Source organism: Chrysochloris asiatica, unplaced genomic scaffold, assembly GCF_000296735.1.
Source record: "Chrysochloris asiatica unplaced genomic scaffold, ChrAsi1.0 scaffold00051, whole genome shotgun sequence".
NCBI lineage: Eukaryota > Metazoa > Chordata > Mammalia > Afrosoricida > Chrysochloridae > Chrysochloris > Chrysochloris asiatica.
In genome coordinates this window covers 138,460-164,356 of record NW_006408569.1, presented here as the reverse complement: position 1 = coordinate 164,356, position 25,897 = coordinate 138,460, and the positions used below count along the sequence as shown (strand labels likewise).

Sequence of the window (25,897 nt, the reverse complement as noted above, 5' to 3'; positions counted from 1 at the left end):
CCTCGGAAACCCTGTACAGGGTCGCTATGGGTCGGAACCGACTCGACAGCACTTAACAACAACAACAACAATAATACATAGCATAGTAGTTACAAATTGAACTGCGAACCTCAAGGTCAGCAGTTCAAAACTACCAGCCGTTACACAGGAGAAAGATGAGGCTTTCTGCTCCCGTAAAGATTTACAACCTCAGAAACCCTATACAGGATCACTATGAGTCGGAATTGACTCAACAGAACTTAACAACAACAACATAATACTTATAGGAGGCCTGGTGTGGCGCTGTGGGTTAATGCACCAGACTGCAAAGCCATTTGAACAGCAAGGTTGGCAGTTCAAGCTCACTAGCTGCTTCTCGGAAACCCTATACAGGGTTGCTATGGGTGGGAATCGACTCAACAGAACTTAACAACAACAACAACATAATAGTTGTATGGATTCCTGGTGTGGCACATTGGGTTAATGCGCTGGACAATAGTCTATTTGAACCAGAAGATGAGAGATTCAAGGTCACCAGCGCTCTTCGGAAACACTATACAGGGTCACTATGAGTTGGAACTACTCAATGGCACTTCATAACAACATAATATTTATCTATTTGAAAATAAGGTCTCTTTTTCCTGCTTTATCAGTTCAAATCACCAACCTGTTCTCAAGACCTTACTCACTGTGCTACCAGAGCGTCTTTCTCCATCCCTAATCCCTGCTTACCACTCATTTGTTCTCCAAATCTATAATTTTGTACTTCAAAAAAATGATCGCTTCCTGAAGACAGTAGATTGGCACCTGTAGTTTTCATAGGTCTCAGACAAAAAGGAGCGGCCCCTTCAGCCCAATCTTTGTGCTCCAAATCCGTCTACAATACCCCTGCCAAATGTTCATCCAGGCCTACTACACACAAGGCAGAACCTCCTCCAGGATTTTAATAGTGTTGAGGTATTTGATTTACATATTTAGAACTTGGACATTGTTTCCTTCCGCTAACACATTCAAAACTAGCAAAACTATCACCTTTCCACTGAGTGACCCAAGAAGTCCTATCACCTACTAATATCTCTACACCATGCTGTCCCATCTCAAATAAGCACCTAGTGAGAGAGCTGAGCTGCAGAAAGCCTGGGAGGCTCACAGAGCGTCCCCCAAATCCCTTAACTTATACATTAGTCTGACCTATACCAACTGAAGTGACTCAGTGGTGGAGTTTCTGTACTAACTAGGCTGATTGAAGTCAGGAGAGCTACAAGGTCCTTTTGTGAGAGAATCTAGCCTGGAGCCCAATCCCCAGGACCTCTTAGTGGGTAACAGAGGGTGCTCTGCCACTCATCCTAGTGACATCAGAAGATAATCAATCCAAGTCAAGCTCAACCAGAAAGGGACTAACAGGTGAAACTCCAGACTAGGATTACTTTGGATTCCTGCCCCTGCCTTGGTCTCTACTGACATCTTAGTTCCACTTTACAAAAATGTAGCTTGCCCTTAAGGAGTCCTGGTGGCATAGTGGGTTAAGCATTGGAATTTTATCTGAAAGGTCCGTGGTTTGAACCCAGCAGCAGCTCCTTGGGAGAAAGATACGGCAGTCTACTTCTGTAAAGATTTACAGTCTCCAAAACCCTATGGAGAAACCCTATACAGAGTCGCTGTGAGTCAGAGCCAACTCCACAGCACTCAACAACAACAACAACGGGTCACAGTGAGTCAGAAATGTAGTGAGTAACTTGCTTTTTACTTACAAAGACTCCTCAATGAGACAGGAGCACACACATAAATTGAGGCTTGGGCCCATTAAAAATATCTAAACCACTTCCTGTGGCTTCAATTCCTACTCCTGGCAACTCTTCCTCCATAGCGTTTTCAGTGGTTGATTTTTTTTTTTTTTTTCTCTCTTTTTAAGAGATTGACAAGCTTTTCTTTTGAGACTTCTGTGCATGAACTTGAACCTCCAAACTTTTGCTTAGTAGCCGAGTCATTTGCACCATTCAGGGACTCCTCAGACCCATTAGGATTTGCCATTTAGGCATCTCATGGCTTTCTAAGACATAACTTTAAACCAGTGGTTTCCCCCCACAGCTTGCTCCAGGAGTAGACCCCCCAGAAGAAACTGAGTCCAATGAATGCCTTTTCCCCCTTGTTGAAGTTTGGGCCACAGTATCCCAGTTCCCTCCTTTCTGAGTAATGGTCCCTGCTTTCCAAAACATTCTTCCCTCCAATTTAGGTGAGGTGAGGGAAGGCGAGAATAGCACAGGCTATGTGCCCCACCCCAAGTACCATTGCTGTGGCTCCACATGACAACTTAGAGACACAGATGCAGGATGAGTGTCACCCGTCCCACCCCCAAGCAGCCCATGGATGTTCATTCTAATTTCCAAAGTGAAAAGATATTTCCAACTATTTTAATCATCCTGTTCACAGCTGAAAGAACCCTGGTGATACCCCAAAGCTTGGTGGTGCAAACCCACCAGTGGCTTCTTGGAAGACAGATGTGGCAATCTGTTCCCCTAAAGATTTATTGCCTTGGAAACCCTATGGGGCAGTTTACTCTGTCCTACAGGGTCACTGTGGAGTCCTGGTGTGGTCCTGTGGGTTAATGCGCCAGACTGTAAAGCCATTTGAACTGCAAGGTTGGTGGCTCAAGCTCACCAGCTGCTCTTCGGAAAACCTGTACAGGGTCGCTATGGGTCGGAACCAACTTGACAGCACTTAATAACAACAACAACACAGGGTCGCTGTGAGTTGGAATTGACTTGACAGCCGTAGGTTTGGTTTTGATTTGAATTTTTAGGAGTTTTTTTTAGTTTGTTTGTTTGTTTACTGTGACCCTGTGAAGATTTACAGAGCAGCACAGCATCAATTTTCCAGCCAACAATCCATACACATTTTGTTTCATGTCAGTGATTGCAGTCCTCACAATGTAACTCACATCACATATCCCACTTCCTGTTGCCTTTTCCAGTCCTCCTGAACTTAGTCCTTGGACAACTGGCTGACTGTTAGGACTATGTGCCTCTTTAGTGTTTCTGCTCTCCTTATAGATCCTTCTATTGTTTGGCTTAAAATTGAGTACAGAGGTGAGTAAGGGCCATAGTCTAAGGAATCTTGGGGTCATTTTTGAGGCTACCCTCATAGGAGCCCTGGTGGCATAGTGGGTTACACATTAGGCTGCTAACTGCAAGGTCAGTGGTTTGAAGCCACCAGCCACTCTGTGGAAGAAATAGGAGGCTGTCCGCTGTAAAGCTTTACAGCCTCGTAGCATAGAAGTTACAATGTGGGCTGCTAACTTCAAGGTCAGCAGTTCAAAACTTACCGTTCCTTAGGAGAAAGATGAGACTTTCTGCTCCCATAAAGATTGACAGCCTCGGAAACCTTGTGCAGGGTCGCTATGAGTCGGCATGGTACACCGCCGCCGCCGCCACCACCACTGTCCAAGAGCAAGTTACAGAGCATCTTCTGACATCCATGGAGTTCTGGTGTCTGTTTGAACTGCAAGGCTCACCACCTGCTCCTTAAAAACCCTATTCAGGTTTGCTAGGGGTCGGAACCAACTCGATGGCACTTAACAACAACAACAACAAACACTATACAGGGTCGCTATGGCACACAACAGGCGCCACCGATTTTCTTCAAGTTGTGGTAAGTAGAAAGGATGCAGGACTAGAAATCATGTGTTTTGGATGCAGATCTTGGCTTTGCTGCCTAGTCACTGCTGTTGTTAAGTGCCGTCAACTTGGTTCCAAAACCTAGCAGCCCTGTATAAGGTTTCTTAAAGCAGCTGATGGGTTGAACTGCTTACCTTGTGATTAACAGTCCAGTGCCTATCCTACGGTGCAGGAAAGCCTCCCTTTTCTCATCTGTAATAGAGAAAGAATAACTGCCTTCATAACTTTACAAAGGAGTCCTGGTGTGGCACTGTAGGATAGGCACTGGACTGCTAACCAGAAGGACAGTGGTTCAAACCCACCAGCCACTCCTCGAAAACCCTATATAGGGTTGCTATGTCAGAACTGACTTGACCACACTTAATAACAACAACCTTACAAAGGAATCCCTGGGTGGTGTGGAGAGTTCAGCTGCTAACCCAAAGATTGGAGATTGGAGTCCACTAGAGGTACCTCAGAGGCAATAACTGGTGATCTCCTTCCAAAAAATTGGCTATTGGAAGTCCTGTGGAGCACAATTGCATTTTGACACACATGTGATTAGAGTCGAGTCCGTGGCAATTGGTGGCAAACTTTACAAAGGTGAGGATAAAAAGCTTAGAAAAGTGTGGAGGTTTTGAAGTTGGGGGGGGGGGACTTCAAAAGATCATGGAAAACTTCCATTCCCTTTTTCCATGGACCATTTGAAGCCCCCTCATAAAGTGCTTTAACATTTCCTTCCGTGTTTGGAAGAACATCCTTAAAATACCTGTCAAGCTCTTACCTGTTTTCCCTTAGGTGTTTTTTATTATTCATGTCTATTTTGGAGTCCATTCTTAGTGTTGTTCATGATCATTTTTTAGTTTGAAGGGGAAGTTGGCCATAAATTATTCTGAACTTCATTAGCAGCTGGGAGACAGTGCTCGGTTATCCACATGGGGAGCACACTGCCACCCTCGTTTCATACATGAAGACAATTAGCTCTGTTGAGCCAGTAGCACCAGTGACTACGAGTTGTGTCCGGGCCATTTGGTTGTAAAATAGAACCAATGGTAACCCCTATCACCAAGCCCAGGTGTGTGCCTCGTCAACCTTTCTTTGGTGGGGGGGGGGGGGGGGCAGGGGAGCAGATTGTCCTGAGATGGATCTCTGGGGCTTTGAGCTGAGAACTTCATTAAGTTCCAGTGAGAGGCTAATTATTCATCAAATCATCTCATTGCAAAACCAAGTAGCCACACTGATCCCCTAATGCAGGTCCCCGGAGTCATTAGGGCGGAAAAAGAGAAGGAAATAGCTTCATCATGGTCCAGGATTACAGGGGAAAAGTTCTTGAAAGCTAATGAGTTTCTGCTAGACTTGGGTGTGCACCAGGAATTAAGGTGTTTTTTGGTTTTTGGTTTTTTAACCTTTTCCTATAGTATTCCTTTCCAAAAAGCTACCCAGAAAACTAAAGGACCAATTGCCTGGTCCCATAGTTCACAGGCATTTAAAACTCCCTGAAAGGAAACGCTGCTCTTCTGAAACCCTATTCAGGGTCTCTATGAGTCTGGACACACTCAGTGGCAAATAACCACAACCAAAGGAGCCCTGTTGGTACAACAGTTAAGCATTGGACTTTTAATCCAAAGGAAGGCAGTTCGAACCCACCCAGTGGCTTCATGGGAGAGACTTGACAGGCTGGCTGCTCCTGTAAAGATGAAACCCCAAACACCCACTACCTTGGAGCCAGTTAAGACTCAGCGACCCTGTAGGACAGAGTAGAACTGCCTGGTAGGGTTTCCAAAGCTGTAGATCTTCATGGAAGTGGACCGCCTCATCTTTCTCCCACCAACCTTTCAGTTAGCAGCCGTGCGCCTAAGAAAACCTTCTAGGGCCATTCTACTTGGTCACGTGGGGTCACTATGAGTTGAAATCCACCCTGGCACACACACAACTCTTGGTCTAAGCCATTCAATGCCTCTGCAGAGTTGGGGGCTAAGGTTAGAAAGTCAACCTGGTGTGACTGATTGACTTTTTTTCTGACTCTTAACAAATGCATTGGCCAGTGATTTGGGTCTATGGCAAATCTTGCCTTTGTTCTGGGACAGCTTTTGATTTGTTGTTGTTAAGTACCATTAAGTCAGTTCTGACTCATAACATCCCTATATAGGGTTTCCAAGGAGTGAGCTTGAACTGTTGACCTTGCAGTTCAAACTGACCTTGTGGTTCAGTACATTATCCTGCAGCGCCACACCAGGTAATACAGGTAATATTGGGATCTTCAGATGGTTGGTTGGTCATTGCTTGGGTCATTGCTTCAGATGGTTGGTTTCCTTGGCCACTCAAAAATTCTTAGTTGTCCCTGACACCACAACTGGTCAAAAAGTGACAAGGCCTTTCAGTGCAGCCGGTGATTGCTTTGTGGCTGAGTTGACTGGTTGTTTTTGTGTGGAATGCTGATGTGGTGCTATAGGATAAGCACTGGACTGCTGTAGTGGGTTATGAGTCGGGCTGCTAATCTCAAGGTCAACAGTTTGAAACTACCAGCTGTTCCGAGAGAGAAAGATGAGGCTTTCTGCTCCTGTAAAGATTTACAGCCTCATGCTTCCAAGCCCCCAGTTGGCGCCTTAGAAACCCTATACAGGATTGCTATGAGTCGGAACCAACTCCATGGCACCTAACAACAACAACAGACACATACCATCTCTGGTTTTTGTTTTACAAGTTGCCCAGAAAGTGAACTCACTAGCATGCTAGAAAGTGTCAAATCATACACTCTGAAACCAAACAGGTGTTAAGTTTAGTAACTGTGAGCTCTTGGAAAAAGCCAAATCTATCTCTGAGCTTCAGTCATCTCACCTGCAAATTGTGCGTGATCACACCAGCATTGTGGTGGTGTGGCCAGGTGGTTAATAGGATAGATCACAAGGCAAACTCTGGCACTTTTTTTTTTTGCCTCCATTTTAATGTTGGCAAAAAAATGCCCCACTCAAGATGCCAGTTAAAATACTGGATGGGCAAAATCACTCAAGCATCCTCTTTATTCTTAACTTTTAATGAATATGCATGTCTTTTAGGGATTTGGTTAAATGGCGAACCTTAGTGCAGGAATCCCTGGTGGCACAGGTGGTTAAGCGCTCTGTTACTAACTGAAAGGTGGTTGGCAGTTCAAACTTGAAGACAGGTGTGATGGTCTGCTTCTGCAAGATCACAGTCTGGAAAACCCCATGGAGTAGTGCCATCAAGTCAGTTCCAACTCATAGCAACCCTCTGTGTAGGTTTCCGAGGAGCGCCTTGTGGGTTTGGCCCTCTGACCTTGAAGTTCAACCTTCCTTGTGGACCAGTGCTTATTGTACAGTGCCACACCAGGACTCCATTGTAGTAGTCATAGTTGTTAAGTGCCATCAAGTTGGTTCTAACTCATAGCAACCCTGCATAGGTTTTCCAAGGAGCGGCTGGTAGGTTTGAACCACCCACCTTGTGGTTCAAACCGACCTTGTGGTCCAGTGCTCTATCCTATAGCATCACAGGGACTAGGAATTGGGAAGTTATGACTAGAGGTCAATTTGAGGTATGAAGAAGTTAAATATCTGACCCCTGGACAGTACTGACAAGAAGGTAATGTGATTCGGGAGCCTCTGAGCCAAAGAAAAGACTCCTGGTGGCCCAAACAGTTACACGGTGGCTTACTAACTGAAAACGTGGTAATCCCAACCCAGCAAAGGCATGCCAGAAGACTTGGTGATCTGCGTCCACAAGATCACAGCTTTGACAAGCTGCTGGAGCAGTCCTACTCTGCACACACTGGGGTCATCATGAGTTTGTACCAGCTCAATGGCAACTGGTTTGGTTTTTGCTTTTTGGGGGGTAGGCCCTGGGATTTTGCCCTGCCTGGTGTGGTGCTGTGTGTTAATATGCCAGACTGCAAAGTCGTTTGAACTGCAAGGTCGGTGGATCAAGCTCACCAGTTGCTCCTCGGTAACCCTATGGGTCACTATGGGTCAGAAATGACTCAAGGGCACTTAACAATAAACAACAATCAGCTCTTAGACAATGCTGATTCTACTGGTCCACAGACAACTTTATTTTTTTGTTTTTAATGGATCTTAAATTGTATTCAATAGCAAGCATTTTGAAGATTTTTTTTTTTTTTTAATAATTTTTATTGTGAATTGAGTAAAGTTTTGTTTTTTGTAAAGCTGGTCTGGTCAATCCAAATTTCTTTAATTTCTGTTTATCAGGAAATGTTGAGGGGAAGTTCTGCTGGGTATATGATTCTTGGTTGCCAGTTTTTGCCTTCAGACTCTTGTCTATGTCTTCTCATTGCCTTCTTGCCTGCGTAATTTCTGCTGAGACAGCAGAGTTTAGCAGAGATCACTTTTGGAGTAGCAAGAGCCTATATAATATTTGCAAAGTGCCTAGCACAGTTAGTCTTCAGACATAGTCAAGTAATCGCTCAATTAAAAAAAAAACTGTTGAGAAGAAATTTCCCTTCCACAAAAGTACTGGTTGTTGTTGTTGTTGTCTGGTGCCATCGAGTCAGAACCGACTCATAGCGACCCCATGCACAGCAGAACAAAACAATGTCCAATCCTGGGCCAACCTTACTACCGCTACCACACTTGATGCCATCAATGATGCCACCTGGCAGACCCATCTCATTGGGGGTCTTCCTCTCTTTCTCTTACCCAGCATGACATCCTTTTCCAGCGACTGTTCCCTCCTGACAATATGTCCAAAGTATGAGACGAAGCTTAGCCATCCTGGCCTCCAAGGAGCACTCTGGCTGCACTTCTTCCAAAACACATCTATCAAAAGTACTGGTGGTGATAGTTATATGCCGTGGAGTCAGTTCCGACTCATACCGACCCTGTATAAGGTTTCCGAGGCTGTAAATCTTTATGGGAGCAGAAAACCTCATCTTTGTTCTAGAACTACGACCTTGAGGTTAGCAGCCCAACTCTTAACCACTATATTAGCAGAGCTCCTTAGAAAAGTACTACCAGCCTGTAATAACTATGTTTTCATAACCAAAAAAAAAAAAACAAAAGCAGACAACCCCTTGGTCTGGAGTTCATCACATCCCCCAGCAACCCCATGTGTTGCAGAGTAAAACTGTACTGCATATGGTCTTCAAGGCTGCCACCCTTTAAAAGCAGATCACCCGGCTTTCTGAGCTACCTCTAGGTGGGTTCAAACTTTCAACCTTTGGGTTAGTAGTCAAATGCCTAGCCTTTTGACCGCCCGGGATTGTTCCATAGCCTTTCTTCACATTATGTCCTGTCAAGATTGGCTCAAATATAACCAACGAGAAGTTCATTATACTTTCGCTACTTTTGTGAATGTTCAAAATTTTTCAAAATCACGTTTTGAAGTTAACAAAAGATACACCAACAAACAGGAATCACCTGTTCCCTAACAGTCTGAGAAGTACCAAGGATACAGCTCAAGGTGCTCCAAAAGATGTCCATTGGGAGAGGGATTGCTTTCGTTGAATTCTCTAAGTAAATCCATTCCTCCCTTTTTTCTTGTGTGAGTTAAGACCAAAGTAATTTCCTGTGGAGTTTCATTTGTGTCTGTCTTTAGGTCAGCCCCAGGTGTGCCCAGGTTTGTCCTTAACTATGTCAAAGCAGGTTTTGGATTGTTTTCCTCCACCTTTTGTTGTTGTCGTTAAGTGCCATGAAATGAGTTCCAACTCATGTAACCCTGTAGAGGGTTTCCAAGGAACGGCTGATGAGTTTGAACCGCTGACCTTGTGGTTCAAACTGACCTTGCTTTATCTTACGGTGCCACTTGGAGGACCCAAATCTGCCTCCATCCTTCTGAGCTCACTTCATTTATTCTTTCCTGTCTATTGAATCCTTTACCTTTCCCTGCTTACCAGGATCACATCCTGAACTGCCCAGCTATGTGTTCATCACACATCAGTGATTCACAAGGAGGTGTCCAGCTAATTGGAAACTGTACTTAGTGGGCTGGATGTCCCCCTCATTATATCCCCTGAACTGATATAGCTCAGGGGAGGTATCACTGTAATTTGCTGAACATCTTTTACTTTTTGTTGTTATAATGAATATACGTAGCAGAGCACACACCAATTCAACCATTTTTACATGTACAATTCAATGACAGTGGCTGCTTTCTTCCAGTTGTACAACCATGCTCACCTTCCTTTTCTGAGTTGTTCCTCCCCCATCAACATCAACCCACTTTCCCCCACTAAGTTTCTTATCTAATCTTTCGAACTACATTGCTCAAGGCAGGCAGTCTTTACTAGTTAGTATAAACAATTGTTGGGTTTTAAGACCTTAGGAGATATTTTTGGTTTAAGGTTTAAAAATTATGTCAGGTTGGTAGTTTCAGGGGTTCATCTGCCCTTGATGGCTCCAGAAACTCTGGATTTCATGAGAATCTGAAACTCCATTAATTTGTGGAATATCCTATATGTGCGTGTTTGTCTACATACATATTTATATTTTGCTTATTTTTCTCTTCAAAATTTTATTTATTTGGTGGGTTTTATTGAGATACTAATATACACAGCGAAACAGACACCATTTCAACAGTTTCTACAGGTACCATTTCAAGACACTGATGGCATTCTTCAAGTTGCCGTCCCCTAATATAAACTCACTGCCCCCTAAATTTCCTATCTAATCTTTCCACAACATATTTTGATTCACCAAGTGATGAAATCAAGGGAATGTCCAGTTTGAACTCAGCCTGTTTACATTAGTCTGTCCTCTTACTCATACCAAACTTCTCCAAGTTGGCCTCCTTTTTCTGCCAATGACTGACTGAAAGGCCATTTGATGTGGTCACTGAACAAGGTCTCATCCTGATGCCCCACAGTTGGGTCAACTCTTTGTTATTGTCCTTGGTATTTCATTCTAGAGATTCATGTTCTCTTCTGGTATGCTGTTTATCACTTCCAGATTATAGGTGTAATAAATAGTTCCCTGGTGAAATCATCACCAAGTTGACATCCCACTGCAGGAATAGTGAAGCTACACCCTGCTGAACTTCTCCATGTGAATCTTCTAATGAAGCCCCCTGGTCTCAATTTCACAATCCCCTGCCCTTCCCTGCCTCCTCCTCCCTGCCCCCCGGCTGGGCTTCCTCTAAGTACATTTTAAATTGTTCTTTTTAGACACCTGCTCTCAAAGCATCTGTGCTTTAGGGGCTACTTGAAATAGTGTCTTTCACAACAGCAAAAGTTTTGAAACTCTCCTATCTAATTCTGTGTTCATCCTGAAACCCTTATAGGAGCGTCCTCGGCAGCCATCATATGGCGCTAACTAGGAAGCAACCTGTTTCTAGAATTCTACAAGTTTCCATGCTGATCTGTACAACTTCTTTAGAAGGGAACTCGGGTGACAGGATGCCACTGGCCTAACGATTTTGAGGTGACAGATAACACCTGCAGTGACAGGTAATTACAATTGCCTTGCCTCTTGCTGTGTGCTTCCTGCTCGACAGCTGTTTTCAGGATGAATGGGTTTTTTTTTTCCCTGACAAGAGTGACTTCTTTGCCTTGGCCCTGATTAAACTTTGTAATACCTGTGGCCTCTTGTTTAGCTCAGTTCTTCCCTCACTAATCTGTGTTCATCCCCTTAAATCATGGCAATAGAAAATTCACTTCATGACAGAAAGGAAATGGTGGCGTACACATCACAGTCTCAAATGTGTCCCTAGAAATTATTTCAAAATCTCTCTATTCAGGGGACTGAGCTTCTGTATGATGAAAAAATTTGCCAGTGGATAGTGATGATGGTTGCCTAACAGAGTAAACATAATTAATGTCACTGAACTGTATTCATAAAAATAGTTGAAACAGCAAATGTTTTATCCTATCTCATTCACCACAATAAAAGTTAAGTATTAGGGGACAGAGCTTCTATTAAGGGTGGTGGAACAATCTAGGAATGGTGATGGATAAACAACCTGGTGCATAGTTTCAATGGAACTGAACTGTATACATGAAGATTATTAAAATGGCAAATGTTTTGTTGCCAATGTATGAGTATTCACAATCAGAACTCTGTTCACATTCGTGCTTTTTCTTGTGGACCCAGTTGTTCTCTGTAGATGAATCAAAACCACTCTTCAAGAGTCAGCTCAAGTCCTACTTTCCTGATTTACACACAAAACTCTGTCCCTCCCCCTCCAGCAGCATTCAGCAAGGAACTTGGCCATAGGCTTTTTGGGGTGCCTTTTCTTCCCCACCCATCCCCTGCCCTCCTACACACTCAAATCTGGATCGTAAATCCGGACAGTGTAGACACATGGTATGCCACTCTTCCAGGTACCCAGTTCTTGTTGATTGCAGCCTGTCAAAATGAGGCAGGCTTTCAATGAAAAGGGAGGAGGGATCCTGTTATCAAATAAAAGTGGGAAATTAGACACCAGCACTGATAAACTGGAAAGGGGAAAACTTTATTGCTTACAAGTTTGGTTTTTGATATGGAATACTCCTCCTAGGCCATCAAGAATTAGCTCTCCAAGTTGTGGTGTGGCGCTGTAGGATAAGCACTAGACTGCTAACCACAAGATTGGTTGGTAGTTCCAACCCATCAGCTGCTCCTTGGAAACCTATACAGGGTCACTATGAGTCAGAACCAACTCTGTGGCCCTTAATAACAACACAAAGATGATAAGTCCTCCCATATTTTTTGTTTTGCATTTATATCTATATATGTTCTATAAATTTCTATTCTTTGGAGTTTCCCCAGGCAGAATACATTAACCCGACTTGGTATTTTTCTAGCTGTTTCCATGTCATTTATTAACCAGTATATTTTCCCTGAGTTGTTCTTCTTCCCCTTGTTTATTTCTAGATCTCCAATTCTTTTCTACTGCTCTGTCTATTCATTTGCCAGCACTACATCATTGGAATTATTTTTTGTTGTTAAGTGCTGATGAGTCAGTTCTGATTCATAGTGACTTTGTATAGGGTTTCCAAGGAGCAGCTGGTGGATTTGAACTGCAGACCTTGAGGTTAGTAGTCCAGTGCTTATCCTATAGCACCACAACAGGGTTATATAAATGTTTCCTTACCTGGGAGACCTCCCTTTACCCTATATTTTAAGAGTTTTCCTGATTATAGATATTTCTTCATATTTACTTTGTTGTGGTTGTTAAATGCCATCGAGTTAGTTTCAACTAATAGTGACACTGTGTAGGGTTTCTAAGGAGCAGCTGGTGGGTTTGAACCACCAACCTTGTAGTTCAAACCGACTTTGTGGTCCAGTGCTTATCTTACAGTGCCACACCAGGACTCCAGATGAACTTTAGGATCAACATATCTGCTTTAAAAAGTTATCAAAAAAGCACTGTTGTTGTTGTTAAGCGCCGTCGAGTCAATTCCGACCCATAGTGACTCTGTATAGGGTTTCCAAGGAGAAACTGGTGAGTTTGAACCACCGACCTTGTAGTTCAAACAACTTTGCAGTCCAATGCATTAGCCCACAGCGCCACACCAGGACTCTATTTTAAAAAGTTACCAAAAAAATTTACTTAAAAATGTTATTAATACATATCTCTAACTTGTTGTTGTTGTTAAGTGCCTCCGAGTCGATTCTGACCCATAGTGACCCTGTATAGGGTTTCCTAGGAGAAGCTGGTGGGTTTGAACCGCCAGCCTTGCAGTTTCAACGGCTCTGTAGTCTGACGCATTAGCCTCCAGTGCCACACATATCTCAAACTTAGGGAGAGTGAAATCTTGTTTAGCCATCCGAGGTGCAACTGGTCTCTATTTAATGGGAACATCAGCAGAAACCCCAGAATTAGTAGAGGAAATGGAATCCCTATCCAATCCTGAGAATTGAAAGGTGACTATCTACCATACTTGAATATTTAAAAAAAGCATTCTATATTAGCATCCTGATCAAAATAGGAACATGAGAAACACAATTTCAAATTATCAGGTAATCCAGACTTTCTAGAGCCACAGTGGCCTGATGACCCCAAAAAACAATCACCCTGAGGAAGTCTTTAAACCTTGTGATGAAGCTATCCCCCTAAAGTAATTTTAGACCCAAATAATACCAGTCCCGACTCATAGTGATGTTGTATAGGACTTCTGAAGAGCAGCTGGTAAGTGTGAATCACCAACCTTACAGTTAGCAGTCCAGTGCTTATACTATAGTGCCACACCAGGATTAAATACTCTGGTTGTTTAAGTGCTGTCGAGTCAGTTCCAACTCATAGCAGATCAGTATAGGGTTTCTGAGGAGTGGCTGGTGAGCTTGAACCACTGATCAAATCAACTTTGCAGTCTAGTGCATAAACCCACAGCACCACACCAGGGCTGCTAAATAAATTCCCTCTCACGCTAAGCTTCGCATCTATTTTTTTCAAATTGCTGATGTTAATTTGATCGCATATAGATATTACTTTATAGTATACTGTTAAATGCAGACATCCTTTTCTAATTAGGCTGAAAGTGTAGCGGCTACGAATCGGGCTGGTAACTTCAAGGTCAGCAGTTTTAAACTACCAGCGTTCTGGTGAAGAAAGATAGATAAGGCTTTCTACTCCCGTAAAGATTTACAGCCTTGGAAACCCTATGCCGGGTCGCTATGAGTTGGAACCGATTCCACAGCACACCACCACCAATAACACTCTTTGTTGTTGTTGTTGTCAGGTGCCATCGAGTTTTACCATTATACTTCATAGAATTCCCTATATGTGATCAAATTGACATCAGCAATTCGAAAAACTAGATGTGAAGCTTAGGGTGGCAGGGAGTTTGTGATGGGGAAATAGGAAAAGGCTATGGACAAAAGTGGTCGCTGAAATGGACATGAAGAAACTGTTGAAGTGTTGAATGGTTTGTGTGTAGTCTAACCCTCCCCTCCCAAATCTTTATGGTGTTGAGACAACATCACCATAATACTTTGTCCCTCGTACTTTGGATATGTTGTTAGGTAGGACCAGTCTCTGAAAAAGGGCATCATTTATTGAAAAGTGATGGGTCAGAAAAAAAGATGAAGACCCTCAATGAGATGGAATGATATAGCAGCAACAAAAATGGGCTCAAATGTAACAACAATTGTGAGAAGGGTTCAGGGCTGGGCAGTGATTCATTATGTTGTGCATAGGATTGCTATGCGTCAGAACTGACGTAAGAGCACCCAACAATAATACAATATATCTATATCTAGCTTGGATCCCTGGTGTTGCGCTGTAGGATAAGTGCTCTACCACAAGGTCAGTTTGAACCTCAGGGTCACATCCAAGAATATCTCAGGGTGTCTTTCCATCTGTTCAAACTTACTTTTGTATTTCTTGGAGTGTTTCAGTTTCCTTATAAAGGGTTTTGGACACTTTTAAAATCAGGTTTGAAATTGTTCTGCTCTTGTAAATGGGTTCTTTTTTCCTATTATATCTAACTGGCCTTTGAGCCTACCTATGAGAGCTGTGACTTATAACCTTGGAATTTCCTAACAAAGATTCAAAATCCAGAAACCACAGAAGATCCATAAATTCAACTACCCCAGAATAAATTTCATGTGGTAAAAATGCCATAAGCAAGTCAGAAGAAAAATGAGAAACTGAAGTATTTGCAGCTCGTTATCCCAAAGAACTCCTACAACACAACAGGAAAAATACCAAACACACAACAAAAAGGGCTGGGAAGAGGGGGCATGGACATGAATAAATCGCCCTGTGAAAAGTTGCTGGACCTCACTTACAATGAGCTCAATCAAAACTACAGTGATACCCTTTCTTATTGATCAGATGAGGCTTGGGGAGAGACACTCTTGTGGATGGCTGGAGGGATTGTTCAGGAGGGAACTCGTGAAATAAACTCTAGTGCCACCATACAAGAAAAGCCTAAGCAGCTGCTACAAAAAGAAGGAAGACAGAGGCAACTGATCCTGGACTGGAGAAAAGCTAGGGGCCATATAATACAGTGGACAGAACATGCTGCCATTTGTACGTAGCACCAGAGAAAGAAGTGTACTATGGGCTTTTTTTGAGACATGTCACAGTTCCTAGTTTTACATTTAAAAAAAAAAAAAGAGTTAACCCCTTTGGTAAATTAAAATCTCAAGACATTTCTGGCGCACCAACTTCACTGTTTTTATTTTTCCTACTTAGCTCATGGGAACAGAAGCCAACTGTTGGAAACCAGAGAGCTAAAACTATGAACTCCTCAGTAGTAACACGCAAATGAAATGTTTAAATCAATAGGAAACTCAAGTCTGCATTTTCTTTATTTGAAGTAATTTCTGTCCTTTACAGTGTGTTGTCTCACACACCCATACTCACATGACTTGAGATGGATAGAGAAACAGGAAGGCTAGCCTCCAAACATAACTTTTTTTTTTTTTACAAAGTTCAAAGTTGATTACATTTATGTGCTTTTCAGTCATTACACAATGTACAGATATGATCCATTTAATGATTTATGCTTCTCAAATGTTCAACAATGAGCATTTCCTAAGAAACAATACACAGAAAAGCTCTTCAGAAGCAAAGTAGTTTCCTGCAAAAACCAACCTCAGGCATACATTTTGTGTTTCTATATTCCTTGAGAATATTAGTCGCAGTGCATAAATTCATTCTGTAAAAAGATCTGGAAGATTATTTTCAAGAGACTCTTAATGCATTGTGCTCTCAGATAAAAATCCTAAGTCAAAAGACTAGTTACTATGATAAGTTAAAACTGTATATATATATATATGTGTGTGAGAGATACACATCATATATATATATATATACATACATATATATGTATGTATATATATATGTTAGAGATCAGAAGAGGCTATAAAGAAATGTAAATAGTTGTGCTTAGGGACCTTTTTGGTAAAGTTGTTTTTTTAAAATAAATAAAAAGTTAAAAAAAAAATGTCTTAGTGATGGATACAAAACAGACAGCTATCAAGCATTTTCTATACTTGACTTAGAGTTTAAAGGATAACAATCTCCACACAAGCCACACAGTATCTGACAATCCCAATTCGGGCAAACCACTTAGAGTCAGTCAGGCAAAGGACTAGGGGACAAAAGAGAACCCTCCTCCCTACATTAACATGACTAAATGAATACCTAGTTTCCTCTAGAACTCTTAGACCAAACAGAGAGGTTGTCCTGTTTCCATTGGGTTCTTATAAACACCTACATACTTGGTGTCAGGGCCACAACGTGTTCTGTAGTTCACCATATCAATTAATTATGTCTCGTTCTCCATGAAACCCTCGGATAAGTATGATCCCTCGATACCTTATTTATGCTTTGTTTTGACCCTCTACACATTAACTGCAAAACTGCTGTTCTATCGACACTATGGCAATGGTTTACAATGGCAGAGTTTTCGATTCTGACTCATAACGACCCTGTAAGACAGGGTAGAACTGCCCCACAGGGTTTCCAAGACTGTTACCTTTACAGTGCTAAATCCGGAGGGTGTCAAAAAGCAAAGACGTCACTTTGAGGACTAAGGTGTGCCTGACCCAAGCCATGGTATTTTCAATTGCCTTCAACGCATACAAAAGCTGGAAAATGAGTAAGGAAGACTGGAGAAGAATCGATGCCTTTGAATTATGGTGCTGGCGAAGAGTATTGAAGATACCACTGTCAGAGTGAGCAAGTGGGTCTTGGAGGAAGTACAGCCACAATATTCCTTAGAACTTTGGACATGTTGTCAGGAGGGATAGTTCCTGGAGACGGGCATCATGCTTGGTAGAGAGCGGGTCAGCGGAACAGAGAAAAGCGCTCAGAGAGATGGACTGAGGCAGCGGCTGCAACCATGGGCTCAATCATAGCAACAATTGTGAGGATGGAGCAGGACCGTTAGGTTGTACACAGAGTCGCTATGAGTCCGACCTCTTGTTTCAATCGGTTGTACAGAGGGTTGCTAAGAGTCAGAACCAACTCAGTGGAACACAACAATCTTTTTGGAAGCCGACTACCACATGTTTCTCCCGCAGAGTGGCTGGTGGTTTTGAACCACCAACCTTTTTTGGTTAGCAGCTGGGCACTTCTAATCAATGCATCACCAGGGTTCCTTTACTGATAGAGGACAAGGTATAGATTACATAGTAACATGAATGCTTGTAACTAGGAAATAAACACGATTCTTATTTTTAGGTGGGTCAGTTTGCTCTTTTCGGCCTTTAACATTGAAAGGTACATGATCTTAACAATCAAAGTGAATTAGAAAAAGATGCTAGGGTGACAAATGTTTGAATTAAAGTCTTTTGCACACTAGGTCTAGATATAAAAAGAATTTCTTCAAATAGTCCCATGAGTCACTCAGAAACATCCTTGCTGACTTTAACATAATGTGTTGGAATTCTTCCAATAAAATAATAAGAGTAGTTTAAAATATATATTACACATTTGCCATTCTTTTAAATCATTCAATAGTTTGTAGCATTTTAATGGAGTGAAATAGAGATAAAAGGTAGTCCACATTCATGATGTTTGGAAGATAAAATTACTCCAGCAATCAGCTGAGCTCTTTGCTCATGTTCTAAGTATAGCCATTGTGATAAGACCTGAAAGAAAACCAAATTGAAGAACAGTAAGAGAAACAGATTTTACAGGATCTTCCATTCAATAACCAATTGTTTAGACCTCAATGAGCAAATCAAATACAGCATATAAACAGGCACTTGATTAAGAACTCACAGTTGATTTGAATTTAGCTGATATTTTACAGACGAAATCCAATTTACAGCAAAGGGCAATCACTGGGTAGATTTCATTACACCATTAATGTCTGGCCATTACTAATTTAACCATCAAATACACCTCATACTTTATCTGGTCACATTAGCTGTAATAATAGCAGACATGCCATTTAAATGTGTCCGTAAAGACAGCAGACTTCATCAACAAAAACATTTGAGAGCCTATTTATATGCCAGGGCCGGAGGGCCACAGACAGAGGGATGGTGTTCCTGCTTCACTGTTCTCTTCTGAAATGACTCCATACATATAACCATTGAAATCTAATACTATAAGAATATGCCCAGCTGGTGGCCAAGGAGCCGGCTTGCAGAATGCGCCCTTGGGTTGTTTAAATGAGTATATATTCCTGAGTGTTTCTGTGTACCTCAAAAACAAAACAACCAAAAAACCAGAAGGAAGAGAAGCAAATACTGTTGAATGGTGATGCATAGAGGAGATTGTAGTCATTGCAATGAAATGAAATACGATATAGGGTGAGTGTAAAACGGATGTTCTCCCTTGTAAACGCTCACTCAATTCACAATAAAAATTAAAGAAAAAAAAATATGCCAAGTCCTAAAAGAGAGATGAAGAAAATGGACCTAGGACTGGGCAGTCCGAAAAGATGCCCCAAAGAGGTCAAAGCTGAGAGAAGCCTTAAAAGATGGAAGAAGACTATAGAAAATGCCAAGAGCAGAGGAGCAGGCATTTCGGGTGAGGAAATAGCAAGAGACAGAAATATGGAGGTGGGCCCAGAATTCTGGAGGAGCCCTCCAAAGCTCTAACCAAGGATTTATCCAGGGAAGGAGCTACACCAAAAGAGCCCAGAGAGCCCACCACCAGTAGCAGAGACTCTTCCATATCAAACTACAGGGCTGCCCTCCACCCAGTCCAGGTTTCTGAGTGGGGTGGGGGTGGGGGGGGGGAGAGAGGTGATGAAACCAAAACAGAATGGAAATCACTGGATCACTGGTGGGATGGGTTTGCGGGGGGGTGGGGGGGGGAAGGAAGGGGGCGTTGGAGTGAAAAGAGAAAGGACACTGCCAGAAGTCAGGGAAACAATTTAGGAGACATTTTGAAATGAAAACCAGAGAGCGCCACACAGAAAAGAACAGGAGTCCAAGAGCTGAATAGAAAGTGAGGCTAAGGAGAGATGGAAGTGAGCATTTCAGGCATCCCCACAACCCTCATCTTTGGCCCATGGTAATCCACTGTTATCAAGTGCATTCCAATTCTTGGCGACCCTAGATTGGGTTTCCGAGACTGGACATCTTTTTTTTTTTTTGAGACTGGACATCTTTATGGGCGCAGAGAGCCTCCTCTTTCTCCTGAGGAGATTGTGTTTAGCAGCCTAATGCCTATCCACAGCATAACTGAAAACATGTTTGTTCAAGTGAACAAATTCAATCACACGAAACCCTGCAAAAGCCAGAACATGTGTAAAGCGGAAACCTGTCAACAGAAAGAAAATGCAAATATTTTCCACAGATAGCAAAACAAAAAAGTGATAAGACTGCAGTCTCATTGGGTTCCAGTTCCCATAGGTTTCACTAGAGAAGATTTCAAGCCATGATGAATGAAAGGAAAGATGTTAACCAAGTGGGAATCGACCTGAAGGCAGTGGGTTTGGGCTTACCACCCAAACAGGGCTTGAAAGCACTTACCTAAAATGTAAGCAGCCACTAATTTCTGATTCACACTTAAGTGGAGGTAGAGAGGCACCAGCGATTCCACATCCCCCAGCGTCGGGAGCATCAGGGCCGCAATGCACACCACTCCCAGGAAGACAGTCAGTAAACTAGGGCCTGAGGGAACCGTTCTGTTTTCTGTAAAAAACAGGACAATCCCTGAGCTTGTGTCTTAAACCAAGTTACAGTACAAAGTGATTGAAACACAGACTATTCACCACTCACCATGATTCTGGTTTTCTCTCACTTCTCGGACCCTTTCCCCATCACCCCCATTCTACGGGGACCTATGTTCTGGACTGATCTGGAAGTTCATAACTCAACTGTTCCAAGTCATTATGTTGAAATGGCACTGAAAAGGGAAGTGGTCACCATTCTTTTCAGAACCTCTCCCAACCCATCAGTAGAAATTATTTAAGCATATACTTATTATCAAAGCATGCATGTTTATTAAAGAACTAGAAGGTGTCTGGTTACCACGACCAACTGCTATGAATGAGATCACATTAGAAGGTCCTGGATAAAGTAGGAGAAAATGTGGAACAAAACTCAAAAACATAAAAATGACCAGGTTTACTGGTCAGATAGAGATGGTGACCCTTAGTTAATTCAACCTTCAGGTCTGGAACTGAACTCACCTCAGTAGCTCAATTTTCAGCCAAGAGTAGATAGGTATGTAGGGAGACAACAACACTAGTGAGGTACGCACACCATAGAATGATCAACCATTTGAGATCAAAAGGGCAGTATTTACCCAGGACAAAGTTCAAAAGGGTTGGGAAAGAAGGAGGAATGGAAACAAGAACCGCAGGGAGGAAGTGGGAAGAGTGATGTTACATGGAGGGGATTGCAACCAACAAGATGAAACGAAGTGTAGGATTTGTTGAATGTGAAACGGCTGATCTGCTCTGTACACCATCATTCAATTCACAATATAAGTGTATATGTAAAAAAAAAAGTGTATATGTGACTACTGTACTATTATTATGCTTAATCCAAAACATACAAATAGAATTGTTAAATAACATGCGAAAAAAATAAACTCAAGTTCTGATATTTTCTTCCTATACCCAAATGGCTTGCTAATCAAAAGATACATTGTATTAGGCAAATCTGTTGCAAAGGCCTCTTTGAAGTGTTAAAGAAGAAAGATGTCAGTTTGCAGACTAAGATGTGTCTGACCCAAGCCTCATATGCATGTGAAAGTTAGACAATGAATAAGAAGACCACAGAAGAATTGATGTATTTGAATTGTGGTGTTGGAGAAGAATGTTAAAAATACCATTGATTAAATGCTGGCAAGGATGTGGAGAGACTGGAACACTCTCGCATTGCTGGTGGGATTGCAAAATGGTCCAACATCTCCGGAAAGCAATATGGCATTTCCTCAGAAGGTTAGAAATAGAAATACCTTATGATCCAGCAATTCCTCTACTTGGTATTTACCCACAAGAAATATGAGCCATAACACGAGTAGATATATGCACACCAATGTTCACAGCAGCACTATTTATACTAGCAAAAATATGGACACAGCCTAAGTGCCCATCAACTGAAGAATGGATAAACAAACTGATACATACACACGATGGAATACTATGCTACCTTGAAGAACAACAAGGAAGCTTTAAGCTATCATATAACATGGATGAACCTTGAGGACATTATGTTGAGTGAAATTAGTCAGTCACAAAAGGAAAAATACTGCATAGGACCACTACTGTAAAAGACTAAGGGAAAGAACCCATACTAAAGGGGTAGATTCTTTGCTGGTTACCGGGATGTGGGGGTGGGGTGAGAGGAGGGAGGGGAAGGTGGAGCACAGGGCAGGGGACAGACACAGGATAGTTTGGGTGCTAGGGAGGGGGAATACACAAGAAGAGGGAGGGGAATGGAAGAACAAGGTGGATAGGAGAACAATTAGGCAGGTCTGCATGGGCTAAGTGGGACAAAAGTAAATAATGATGGATGCACAACCTTGGAATAACAGGGCTCTGGGATACAGGGATTGAGGCATGGTTGGAATGGGCAAAAGGGGTGAAACAATGTCAAGATGTCTGGCTGTCTTTTGAATCTTGGTTTCTCTGGCATCCATTATGAAATAGATACTTGAGGGGGAGAGAAAGGAATAGCCAAAAATATCACCATAGAAAGCTTGTAAGTCCGTCTTCTAGCGATAACTGATTGGAATACCTAAAATGTGGCTATAACATGCCCAGTGAAGGAGGCTTCCTGCAGAGCCTCTGCATTACATAACACCATAGGTGGAATTCTGAACTGCATCCAGAATCTTCTGAGATGGGAAATTTCCACTTGAAAGGACTCGCAGACCAGCCTGGAGCAGTTATAAGAACAGAAGATACTTCTTGAAAGACCCGCAGGAAAAAATACAAAACAGTAACGGCAGTCTGACTGATTACTACAAGAACAAGCAAGTTGCTTGCCCAGGAGACACCAAGGCAAGTGGTCCAGTCCCCTCAGGGCAAACCCCCTTCCAAGACTAAGACTCAAAGGGAATACACATTCTGATTGGTGACCACGTCCATCACTGATAAGGGGAAGTGAGGGAAAAACAGCAATGAAACTGAGAGCTAAGCCCTACAATGTTCAGTAGACTCCTGTGAACCTGGGTGGAGACCTGGTTGATCAGCAGTAGGGCAAGACCTGGGGACTCTTGGACCCAGAGTCAGTGACATAGCCACAGAGGACTAGTGCGGAGAGTGAAGTGTCCAGCTGATAAGAAGAGAGGGCATATGCACAAGAACACCCACACTTGCAGATAATACCCACTTGACCTGGCTTCAATGACTGGATGATCAGAACTCAACTAGAAGAAGAAAGAAGAGGAAAAAAAGAATAATCTGATACAATTTGATGAACTTGACCTACACCTATGGATGCAGTAGCTTAAAAGAGGGAACAAATCTTTACAGCGAGGATCATTCCCATCCCCTCCATACACAGAGTAGACAGGGATGGGCAACTTGGACACTGGCTACCCAAAATCGGGGGGAGGGGATCTACAAAGGCAAGAAGTGACTGGCTTACAAGCTTTCAAAAAGGAGCCTAGATCTAAAGGGTGTGGAGGAAGGTAGAATCTCCACTGAGTAGTATCTGATCTGTCTGGGCAAGGCTGATAAAAGGAGATGCGGGTAGGTCTCTTGTGATACAATAGTGAATAATTGTTATCAGGACTGATTGTGAGGGTTGTAAATGTAAAGGTAGACGTTTTGTAGCAAAGGAGGGGAGTGACTGACTTTGCAGTCTAGGAGTGGAGGTCCCTGGGACCATCAAGGGAGAAGAGCAGAGAGCGGGACCCTACCCAGAGAAGTAGTGACACCAGAGATGGAGGCAGAGACGATGGTGTGGAGAGATGGAGCGGCTGGGGACTATAGACCCAGAGAGGGAGAGGGGCTGTGTGCTGATGACCGGGGGGCAGGCTTACAGGGTATACCCTTTGGTTGGTTGATGATGCATGGAGGGGATTGTAACCATAGCAATGAAATGATATACGATAGGATGAATGGAAAGCTAATGTTCTCCCATGTAAACTATCACATAATTCACAATAAAACATTAAAAAAAAAAAGTACCATTGACTGCCAGAACAAACAAATCCATGTTGAAAGAAATACAGCCAGAATGCTAAAATAGAATCAAGGATGGCGAGACTTCATCTGTTATATCTGGACATGTTATCAAGAGAGACCAGTCCCTGGAAAAGGACGTCATGTTTGGTAAAGAAGCGACAAAGAAGACCCAGAACAAGATAGACTGGCAGATGGCAGCAGCAGTGGGCTCAAGCATCAAAACACTTTTGAGGATGGTGCAGGACAAGAAAGTGTTGACTCAACAGCACCTAACACGACTTCATTTTTGGAGACCTCTACATTGCAGAAATACCTTAAAAAGGTCTCCAGATAGGTTTGCTTCCATTCATAATAATGCTATAAAGCTGCTGTGAAATTTCTCCCTTTCTTCTCTGCCCCATTAATAGCAAAGAAGTAAGAAACTTTGTTATCACACCTGCTAGTCTACAGTATGTGTACAACCAACACAGCCATATTTTCCAAAAATAGCCAACAGCAACACAAACTTCGTGTTTTATTCATGAAAGAACATGGTTCATTTTATTATTAAATGCAGCTTTTCTAAATTATTAATAACTTAATAATCACTCAAAACCAGATAGCTGGAAACCAGTTCAAACTTGATAGTGATTAGTTCGCATGATGAAGCAAGAACTCAAATATCTGTATAAAAACAGTCTTATTTCAGTTAATAAATGGAGGATTTTGTTGCCAGAATGAAATTTCAAGGAAAATGTTATGACAATTACACTGCTTGCCCATAAGGAAAGTAATTTCAAGTGATTTTTAGTACTAACAGAAATTTCAAAAACATTTAAATAAATGCTTCAGAGTTTTCAAAATGGGAAGAGCATTTTCCCCCACTGGTACCACATGATTGTTGGAGTCCTGGTATGGCGCTGTAGGATAAGCACTGGACTGCTAAATGCAAGGTCGGCAGTTCAAACCCACCAGTTGTTCCTCAGAAACCCTATACAAGGTTGTTATGAGTTGGAACAGACTCTACAGTACTTAATAACAACATGAATGTAGTAAAAAAAAAAAAAAAAAAAATGCTGTTTGCACGATATAGAAGAAGTAAAGCTATCTCTGTAATTGTATTTTCCTATAGGAGACATTGTGAACAGCTAGGCCCAGATCGTTACAGATTTTATAAATGTCTGTACAAATATGTAAATTGGGGAGGGGCATAAGTGGGCCATATTATACATACTGTTCTGTATATTTTTCACACTTACAAATATATTTGAACTTCTTTCGAAGTCACGATATAACCATCTATCACTCTATGATCCTGTTAAGTGTCTGCCTGGGTATTCGTAAGAATAAGCACAGGAACAAAAGGTCGATCTGAACCTCAAGGTCAGCAGTTCAAACTCAACAGCTGCTCCTTGAAAACCCTATACAGGGTTGCTATGAGTAGGAACCGACTTGAAGGCACTTAATAAAAATAATTCAATCAAAACCCAATGGATGGGCTTTGGGGACAATTCTAAGTTCTTGTTATTATAAATAATAACAAAGAGTGTACTTCTCGGAAGCCAGAGGACACAAACTCAAACATTCACTGCTGTTGTTGTTGTTAAGTGCTGTCAAGTTGGTTCTGACTCATAGCGACCCCATATAGGGTTTCCTTGGAGCAGCTGTTGAGTTCAAACTGCAGACATTGCAGTGCAAACTGATTTTGCAGTTTAGCACATGAGTCTGTAATGCTACACCAGGACTCATTGTTTTTGTGAAGTGCCATTGAGTCGATTCCGACCCCTAGCGACTCTGTATAGTTTTCAAGGAGAAGCTGGTGAGCTTGAACCACAGACCTTGCAGTTCAAATGACTTTGTAGTCTGGTGCCTTAGTGCTCCACCAGGGCTCCACAAGATGCATAGCAGTTCATTAATAATATAATGAAACCAAACTCACTAAGACATAGCTGAATCTTTGAGAACATCTTTTTAAAAGCATACTTTAGTGTGTTTCTCAAGTTATATTTCTGTTAAATGAAGAAAAAAAAAAGGCAAACACAAATACCAAATTACATTTATGCACAAGGTCTAGAAACAAACCTGGGCCACTTCAATAAGCAGATTTGTTAAGTACATGAGATTATACATATGCTTTTTCCTTTTTTCGAATCTATTAGTACCACAATGTTTTTTTTTAAAGTGTTGAAGAGCAAAGATGTCAGCTTGAGGTCTAAGGTGCGCCTGACCCATGGTATTTTCAATAACCTCATAAGCATGTGAAAGCTGGACAGTGAATAAGGAGGACCATAGAAGAATTGATGCTTTTGAGTTACGGTGTTGGAGGAGAATATTGGAAGTGCCA

At 42.2% G+C, this 25,897-nt stretch overlaps 1 protein-coding gene across 1 annotated transcript in view; it reads right to left on the bottom strand.

The window, feature by feature from the left end:
* Positions 1-18,089: 18,089 nt before the first annotated feature.
* Positions 18,090-25,897, bottom strand: part of MOSPD1 (motile sperm domain containing 1) — a 46,440-nt gene continuing 38,632 nt past the window's right edge. Inside the window, exons 5-6 of the mRNA XM_006862796.1 lie at positions 19,961-20,122; positions 18,090-18,121 (exon numbers count right to left, since the gene is read on the bottom strand). Of these exons, the coding sequence (XP_006862858.1) occupies positions 18,090-18,121; positions 19,961-20,122 (194 nt within the window). The remainder of the gene's footprint in view (positions 18,122-19,960; positions 20,123-25,897) is intronic.